Here is a 9,350-nt window from a genome sequence, read left to right as displayed (position 1 = left end):
TTATTTGAGATGATTCATCGAATCAAAATCTAACCCGACTTAAAAAAATGGGTGTCTACACTTAGATAGGCCTACTCAAACTGCTTGGTTTGACATGAAAATATGATGATATCAGCTTGGCCTCCTGTTTTTTTATAAATTTTTTGGTAAAAAAAAATGTTGTAGCTTAGAAATAAAAAAAAGTTGGAAATATTAAATATTTAAATCCCAAACTAATCAAATATTACGTTTTAAAAATAATTATATAAATAAAAACAGAGTTAAAAAGTGTTAGAAATATAAATTTTAAATATATTAGATGTTACTTTTTAAGAATCTATATATAAATAAAAAAAAAAAATTGAAAGTGTTAGAGATTTAAATCTAAAATCTTTGGGTATCATTTTTTAAGAATGAATATATGAATTAAATGAGATAAATTAGACTTTAAAATTTTGCTAATATTGTATTAAGACCTAAAGTGCACCTTGGTGGGGTTGTGGTTTTGAGCCTTCCCTTTAACGGAGATTCATAGGCAGGAAGCGGAGATGTATAGTACAGACTAGGGGCTGGAGCAAAAGGAAAATCTGTTTCATAAATAGTTATTCTCAGAAAATAAAATGATAACAAATACCATGGCATTCATTCGAGCAGGTGGACTTGTCTGACCCGAAAAGGGAAGAATAGCTCTTCATAAGTGGGAAAAGATATTTCTTACATTTGGTACCGAAAGCCATTGATGATAACTTTTTAAGCAAGCTCCGCTTCTGGGACTCTGAATATATGCCTGTGCTGTCATTGCTTTTCAATTTCTAGGATTTGCCAACTATGTGTTTCTTGCCATTGTTTTTGTTAGGTTTGACTATGAAGGTCTTTAATCTAAATTATTGTCCACCAGTCTGAAGAAAAAATAGGAGGAAATTGTAATAACTTTTTGATATTGAAATTGCGTATTTGTTTGCTTAGACTAATATTTTGTAAGTTCAAAAATTATTAAATTTTGTGAATTTAAGGTTCATAATTATAATATGAAGTTAATACAGTATTTAAAAATAATTATACTAATGTTATATATTTGCCATTAAATTCTCTGGCGTCAACGCGCGGCATTCTAATAGTTTTAAAAAGAAACTAGTTGAAGTTGAGTTGTATTCCGGTGGAAAAGTTGCAATTGTTGGGAATCTTTCCTTCTAAATAAATTATACTACTCTAAAAAAGAACCTGAAAAGTTCAAATTTTTTATCGTTTTTATCAAAGCAAATATGGCAATTAGCATTAGCATTAGCAAGAGAGCATATTCCAATACCCTAGATGAAGGGCGCGAGTAATAAGGGCTGGAATTAGATAAAGACCCCAAAAACCTCACAGCCTCCTCTGTTTCTTCTCTGCTAAAACCTCTCTTAACCTCTCTTTTCAACTTTTCAATACAAAAGCCACAAATTTTTTTTTTTTAGAAAAAGGTTTCTTTCTTTTTCCCTTCTTACAGACTCTCTTTGTCCCTGCAATTTTGAATTGATGGCGACACGGGTTGCTGGGAAATTGTTTAGAGATTTCATTCGCCAAAAGGTTATTTCAACTTCCATTGGAGCTTCCAGACATAGCTCTTCTGCTGCTACTTCTGCTCCTAAAATCCCTCATTCTTCCAAAAAGGTAAGTTTTCTTTTCCCTACCTCATTTTATGAAAAGTTTTATGTATATCTTTTCTATAGTAAAGGATAGATGCTTGAAGTTTTTATGCGCCAAATGGATTTTTTATTTTTGTTTTTTTGCTTTTCCATTTATATCTTTTCGTTATCCATTCAAATCTTTAGGTATAAAGTTTAGCTAACCTAAGCGTAAATGTCTTAATAGTGAGATGGGTATTTTGAAAGTTGCGATTGGTAGGATTAAAAATGGGTTTTTTTGCTTGACCAACTTAAGAGAAAAGCGTTTGAGAACATCTTAAATTGTTTGTATCTTGCATTGGAAATATACTTCTTAATAATAAACTGGATTTTCTGGTTCATGGGATGGTTTAAAACGTTGAATTCAATTTAAAAAACGATTCCAGTATGAGGTGTTAACTTTCATTAATATTCATTTGGTTGTGTGCTGAATTTTCTGTTCTAAGACATCGCTTTCTGATTCCATGGTCTTTGGTTATTTTTCAATTCTAGGGGAGGTTATTGACCGGAGCCACCATAGGCTTAATTATAGCAGGAGGAGCTTATGTTGGTACAGTTGATGAAGAAACTTTCTGGTATTTATTTTGGACCTGCCAGTGATATCTTCCTTTGTAACTTAACATTTTTTTTCATGTGTTGTTTTGTTTTGCAAATGAGGAGGGTTCCCCCCCCCCCCCCCCCCTTTTTTTTTTTCTTTTCTGGATTGAAAGGAATATCTGCAATTCCTGTTGATTTTTTTTTTGTTTGATTTAGAAAATTGTGCTAATGGTTCCATTAACTTTAATCTGAAATTATTTTGGAAAATGAACAAGTATCTTCCCTTGAAACCATGCCTTTACATGTTATTATATGACTAAAACAGCTGTAAAGAATACCTGCATTTTGTCTTTCGTGTCACAGCGACGTGGTCGGTATAGATTTTGTTTGCTTTCTGTATTTTTGCCTCTCCATTTACTTTTGTATCACAGCAACTTGGCATTATAGCTATCATTGAAGAACGCAAACTAAAACAACCCGACATTGAAACCTTAATTGCCAATAGGCCTTTATCTATGTTTTGATTTTAAATTTATATAAAAGTTTTTATGGATCCATTCATGGAAATACCGGAGCTTGAAATGAATCCTCATGTTGTATTGATTAGCCATCAACTTATACAATATGGAATTTTGGCAGTGGTTGGCTATTCTCAGCGACAAAACTTGTAAACCCATTCTTTGCACTTTTGGATGCTGAGGTTGCTCATAGACTAGCTGTTTCAGCTGCTGCACGTGGCTGGGTTCCCAGGGAGAAGAGGCCTGATCCACCAATTTTGGGATTAGAAGTTTGGGGGAGGAAGTTTTCAAATCCTATAGGTCTTTCTGCTGGCTTCGATAAAAATGCAGAAGCTGTTGAAGGCTTACTTGGTATGGGCTTTGGCTTTGTGGAAGTTGGATCAGTAACCCCTATCGCACAAGAGGGTAATCCAAAGCCACGCATCTTTAGATTGCGACAAGAAGGGTGAGGCCTAATTCTCCCTTTCTACTGTTTCTTTAAATTATGATCTTACCCATTTTGTGGCATGGGCATGAGTAAGGTGATGCTTTCTTGTGGTTTTGCCAAGAGATTTGATTGCTCGAACTCATGTTACTTGGAGTTCAAGCTTTTCTGTTTTATCTAACTGGATTTATTGGTCAGTGCTATCATAAATCGATGTGGATTCAATAGTGAAGGAATTGATGCTGTTGCAAATCGATTGTCTACCCAGCATGGTAAAAGGAAGTTAGAGAAGTTAGAGACTTCAAGCTCTTCATCACCCTTGAGTGATGAAAACAAACATGGAGGCAAAGCTGGTCCTGGAATTCTTGGAGTCAATCTTGGAAAGAATAAGACAAGTGAGGATGCCGCTGTCGACTATGTACAAGGAGTTCATATGTTATCCCAGTATGCTGATTACTTGGTAGTATATTCATTATTTGAGTTAATTCATTCCTTTCCATGTTTTCGTTAGTACAAAATTTTCACACAAAATAAATGATATAATTGTTTTTTGTAGTATTTAAAATGGTTGCTTAGCATGGTTTGCTTACTTATAATTTCTTATGCTTACCTCTTGGGAGGGAGATAGATGCATTCCTTTTTTTTTTTCAAAATAGAAACATGATTATTAATAAGTATAACCTTAGGGGGGTATCAATATACTCCCCGCCATATTAATTTAAATGATATTAATTCAGGAAGTTTTCTTTGTGTTTTTCGTGAATTTGATGATGGATGCCATAATACTGATCTCCTTTTGCACGACTTTCTTAGGTTATTAATGTTTCATCACCAAACACTCCTGGATTGCGTATGCTTCAGGGAAGGAAACAGTTGAAGGATCTTGTTACAAAGGTATAGATCTCTAGCTGTGAAATTAATCTTCCTTCTTGTGATATGAAAGAGCTGAACTTCACTCTTCTCAACTTTGCTGTTTTGTCAAAGGTTCAAGCTGCTCGTGATGAAATGCAGTGGGATGAGGTGGGCCCTCCTCCACTGCTTGTTAAAATTGCTCCAGACTTGTCTAAAGAAGACCTTGAGGATATAGCAGCAGTATGCTCTACTTGCATTTAGATACTACTTCATTGCTTATCTGTATTATGTTCTTATTGTTGCTTTTCTTTGATTTTAGGTTGCTGTTGCCCTCCAATTGGATGGATTGGTATTTTTCTTCCCATTGGAAAATTCGTATATTTCTTGTTCATGTCTTATATGATTAGAAGTTTCTTGCTTGATGGTGCATTTTAGTCATTTTTCTTGCTCATTCTTTTATAATTTGTATCCTTACGACAATTTTGTTCTTTTACTCACATTTTGTACAAACGAAAGAAGTAGTATTCTAGCCCTTAGATTTATTTATCTGTAAAGAAAGTTGTATTTTCTTAAAGTAATATTCCCGATTTTTTTTTTTCCTAAATGCATTGAAAGAACATCATGATGAAATTCATATCAGTTTCCTTGTTAGTAACAGTTGGTTTAAGAAGCTGTGATCTTATAGTTTTTTGTTTACTTCATTCTTTCTGTTATAAGATACAGAGTACATAGTATGTTAAATTGCACACTAATTTTTGTTTCTCTTGCTCTTCATTGTTTCTCCCTGATGTTCTCCTTTCTCTATTTTCTAGATTATATCAAACACAACCATTTCAAGACCAGACCCTGTAAATAAAAATCCAGTCTGTGCAGAATCTGGTGGCTTTAGTGGGAAGCATCTCTTTAATTTGTCAACCAACATCTTAAAGGAGATGTATGTCCTGACAAGAGTATGTTGTCTATTCTTACAAAACATTATGATAAATTGTTGAGGCTGCTGGCTTTCATGGTCATATCTTCTATGTCTAAACATGTTTTCCATTTTGGGGGCGTTTGTTTGGGAGTAATCTGAGATTTTCCAGCGGAATGTTGCTGTTGGGTATTCAAATTCCCACGTTTGGTTCAAGGGTTTCTGATTCTTAGGGGTAATCTTAGATTCCCAACAGTACCTCAAGTTCTGGAATCAGAAACCCACATCTCTTACGGTTTTTTAAGATTTCGGGAGGAAAATTACTTTTGTCTCACATTTGATCTGAATAAAAAATATTTTCTTTTTATTTTAACCTTTTGAAAATCAATGTATGGTAAGGTTTTTTTTTTTTTTTTCAAACGTCAAATATTGCGTTGGTGAAAACAAATGCAGTAATTGTGATTTTTTTTTTTTGGAATTTTTTAAATTGATTATTAATTTTTTTTAGCAATGTTTGGAGCGAAAAGGCAATTAATCTACAATCTCTCCTTTGCCTGTTTTAATTGTTACTTTTGAAAGCTTTTTTTTATACATTTTCTTCTTAATTTTAATTAGTAATAAATAATAATTATGTAATAACAATTTGACTTTTATTAATTTTTGGTAAAAAAACCAAACAAGGCATAAAGTATAGGTGTTTGATAAAGCCCAATTATTGCGTTTCTTTGAAACTAAACACAGTAATTGTTAATTGTCATTTTTTTATAGCTTTAATATTAATTACTGTATTTCTTTGAAGCTAAATGCAGTAATTGTTTATTGTCATTTTTTTAATTAAATCTTAATTAATGCATTTCTTTGAATCTAAACGTAATAATTGTTCATTATAATTTTTTTAAAATGAGTAATCGAATACTGCGTTTCTGGGAATAGAAACGCAATAATTGATTCTTAAATTTTTTTTTGTGCTTTGAATTGGTCATACCTTCTATTTCTATACATATTTTCCCTTAGTGTATTGAAGTGGCTGTCTTCTACCTTTCTTTTCCAAAAACCCTGCAACCACACTCCTCTGCTTTATCCCAGCCTCACATATAAAACGTGAAAAAAAGCCAAAAAGGTATTGGTAAACAAACTGGCTACTTCAAGTTACAAAATATTGCCTCTTTAAAGTACAGCGGCGAAAATTTAATTTTATAAAACCTCAGGGTGTTGTTGTATAGGAACTGTATATATTTTCCTATTTCATTATCTTATTGGACATTCCAAGATGCTTTAAGCTTTTACTCTTGAGGGCATTATAATTTGTGGTTATGTGGTTTGTCCTGCTGGGGTATGCTCTGAATTTGAATGTTAGGATGATTGAGCTGGTATGTTCACAAGTGTATTCAACAGCTAGGTGTGCAGCTGGCCTTATTATTGTTTTTTAATGGTTTCTTGCTGTTTCTGAGGTCTTCTCTATGCAACTTTATATTTTTCAAGTCAATTTTGTAAAGCATTCAGATACTTACCACCTGGTCATGATTTCTGTTTTAATGCTATTGATTGTTTTACTTGTAAAGTTCTTATAGTATGGATGTATCTTACTTATAAAGTGAACGTGCATTCTTCTTTGCCAGGGACAGATCCCTTTAATAGGCTGTGGTGGTATTTGCAGGTAAAGTCAGGGTACTTATTAATCGTTACCATTCATTTTATCATCTAAACAACGTAATTGTCACTGTCACCATCATCACCATCATCATTGCTGCTATTATTATCTTTATGTACATCTTATTAATTTGAATTATGCATTAAACTCAGTGGTGAGGATGCATACAAAAAAATAAGGGCTGGAGCAACTCTCGTTCAGCTTTATACAGCATTTGCATATGGAGGCCCTGCCTTAATTCCTCAAATAAAGGTATTCTCCTTTAAATTTCTGAACTTTATGTTTATTTATTTTCTTTCTGCTTAACATCCTTGTCCATGGTGACAGAAAATGTGCTGTCTTCCGTGATATCTGTCTTGCTTAACCGGTTATTTGGATCTGTAACTATTTGGGTCATCTGATATAATCATAATCCTGCAAATTCTTATGTCTTAATCCTAGTTCAGGTCTCATCATTGTAATTTTAAGAGAGAAGTTATGGTCATTCCTTGTGTGTTTGATTTTGCATTCAACTTTGTTACCTTCTTTTGATGTATCTGATTCTAGGGGTGCCGTTGTTGGATTGGGGTTATTAAGGCTTGGGAAGGTCTAGGGCCAATGCTTTTGTTAAATATTTTGCTTGGTTTATTGTGATTGCGCTACTTTTGCAGGCTGAACTTGCTGAGTGCTTAGAAAGGGATGGTTTCAAATCTATCCATGAAGCTGTTGGTGCTGATTGCAGGCAGTACCTGCCTTAACAACAAGAAATTCATCACAAACTAGCTGTATTTTAATCATGGCCTATGCTTATCCCAACATGGTCACTTTTGCTCGGCTCTATTTTTTTCTTGTGATTTTGCATAAAGTTTACCCTTCCTTTCTTCATCAGTTTGAGAGGATTTACATGTGTAATGTGGGAAAACATTTTTGATACAATCAGTGGCGGAGCCACATAATAATATATATAATTTATAAATGCTCTATTTAAAAATTAAAAATAGCTCCCCTTAAAAAAAAAAAAAAAGTTTTTCTTTGTGGTTGTAAATGTTTAGAATATTAAGATTTTAAGTTCAAATTTCATTATACATAGATTTATTTTAATTTTATGTTGGATTTGTTTAATTATGTTTTAATTTATTGATTAGTTTATTTGTTTGATTATTCAATTGGGTAATATCTATTTATAATTGTAATTTATGCTTGTAATTAAAAAAAAACGTTTAACACAAAAAAAAAAAATTCAGTTCTTAAATTTCAAGTAATTTGCAAAAATATTAATATTTTTGCAAATGTTCTTGTTAAAAAATTAAAAAATAAATGTATTTGTTAAATATGATTCACATTAAAAAAATCAAAACTATTCTAAAAAGTTTAATAAAAAAATTATAAAAAAAGAGATTAATAGAACATAAAGAGATAAATTTTATTTCCTAAGCTTAAATCCAGCATTAAGTCTTATTTCTTAATTTGAATCCAGCACCAAGTCAGTCTAATGATTTTTCTTATGAAAAATTGTCATGCATAATTTTAAATAAAATTATTTGAGTTTTTTTACTTTAAATAATTATTTTTTATGTGTCTTATTTATAATTACATTATAAAATGTCATATTTTACTTAAAAATTTTATAACTTTTGATAAAATAATAACTTATTATATATCAAATGAAAAATTTTAAATTATAATTGTTATTTAATTTGATCCCCAACTTAAAATCTTTGGTCTGTCACTGGATACAATGTAGTAGTTGCCTTTCTTATCGAGAAAAGGCAAAAAGAATGATCCTATTGTGTACTTTCAGCATGCCCTATTCCAAGAAAACTTTGGTAGCAGAAAAAAGAAAAACTGCAAAAGTAAACAATAAAATAAAATAAAAATTGAACTAGAGTTGAAGTAAAAAGCTTCGGCCGTGGGAATTGGGAGAAAAGTAAGGTGATAAGCGGTCGACTTGAATCCCAAACTTCCCAAGCTCTGCTCTAGTCCTACAATGGCATGCTTTTAACTAGCGTATGCATGAGAAGCAACTTCACCAACAATAGAACAAACGCTACCCACTGGAATTGTGCTGCCTTTTCCTGCAAGAATCAATACTCAAGCAGCTCCTGTGATCAATGCCACCTTGCCTTCTAGCCTAAGAACAATGTTTTTATTAAAGGACAAGAAAATAGAGAGGAACCAACATTTTCTTCCCTATTGTATGAGAGAAACCAAAAATGTGTATCCCGTATATAAATGTTGCAAGTAATGGCTATCGCGTGACAGTCATAGTAGCTTCTTGACTTTTTGCTTTCGTGGGAGCTACAGGGTTTTTTTTTTTTTTTTTTGGTTAAAAATTTCCACTTTTTGGTATGGGATTCACTTTTTTATTTAAAATTTTTTCTTCCATTTTTTTTTGTTTCTTAGTTTGTGGAGCCCACCTTTTTTTTTTTTTTTTTTTTTAAGAATATGAGGTTAAATTTTTTGTTATTTTTTTAAAGTGCGACTCACACCTTGGTTATGTTTTTCTCATCCGTTTTCTAATTTTCCTTTTTTTAAATTTTTTTTTAATTCGTGAGGCCCACCACTTTTTTTTTTTTTTAATTTTAAAGGTATGGGGTCCATTTTTGTTGGTCTATTTTTTGTGAGTGTGGAGTCGGGATGACAACGAATCGATAAGGATATTTACTCGTTTTGAATTTGATTTGATTTTATATTTATTAAATTTAAATTTAATTTAATTTAAAAATTTTTTTTAATATTTAAATTTAAATTTAATTTGATATTATATAAATATATTTCATTTGATTTGAAATTAATAAAATATTATTTTTTAAATATAAATATTTAAATATATAAA

General features: G+C 31.7%; 1 protein-coding gene across 2 annotated transcripts; it reads left to right on the top strand.

Annotated features, from left to right (window-relative positions):
- The first annotated feature begins 943 nt into the window (after window positions 1–943).
- Window positions 944–7,512, top strand: LOC111282924 (dihydroorotate dehydrogenase (quinone), mitochondrial-like). 2 transcript variants are annotated; one of them, XM_022871223.2, is made up of 11 exons: window positions 1,063–1,629; window positions 2,136–2,218; window positions 2,820–3,143; window positions 3,321–3,582; window positions 3,936–4,016; window positions 4,107–4,214; window positions 4,294–4,323; window positions 4,787–4,924; window positions 6,504–6,541; window positions 6,688–6,787; window positions 7,186–7,512. In XM_022871223.2, exons 1-11 carry the CDS (start codon window positions 1,495–1,497, stop codon window positions 7,270–7,272), a joined length of 1,386 nt encoding a protein of 461 aa, XP_022726958.2. In that variant the 5' UTR covers window positions 1,063–1,494; the 3' UTR covers window positions 7,273–7,512. The 2 variants fall into 2 exon arrangements, with proteins under 2 accessions (XP_089617112.1, XP_022726958.2); XM_089760986.1 differs by lacking the exon at window positions 4,294–4,323 and having other exon boundaries at window positions 944–1,629.
- Window positions 7,513–9,350: the final 1,838 nt, after the last annotated feature.

The sequence above is a fragment of the Durio zibethinus genome, chromosome 5 (genome assembly GCF_047325235.1).
Source record: "Durio zibethinus cultivar Kanyao isolate XHJ-2024 chromosome 5, ASM4732523v1, whole genome shotgun sequence".
Taxonomy (NCBI): domain Eukaryota; kingdom Viridiplantae; phylum Streptophyta; class Magnoliopsida; order Malvales; family Malvaceae; genus Durio; species Durio zibethinus.
The sequence above is the reverse complement of the archived record's forward strand: the minus strand, read 5'-3'. Positions and strand labels throughout refer to the sequence as shown.

What these genes read in the sequence shown, in the direction of transcription:
- LOC111282924 (XM_022871223.2), top strand. Translation starts at nt 1,495, where the DNA reads ATGGCGACACGGGTTGCTGGGAAATTGTTTAGAGATTTCATTCGCCAA. An exon ending in TGAAGGATCTTGTTACAAAG is followed by an intron (nt 4,017 to 4,106) that starts GTATAGATCTCT and finishes GTTTTGTCAAAG; the next exon opens with GTTCAAGCTGCTCGTGATGA. An exon ending in GGCTGTGGTGGTATTTGCAG is followed by an intron (nt 6,542 to 6,687) that starts GTAAAGTCAGGG and finishes CATTAAACTCAG; the next exon opens with TGGTGAGGATGCATACAAAA.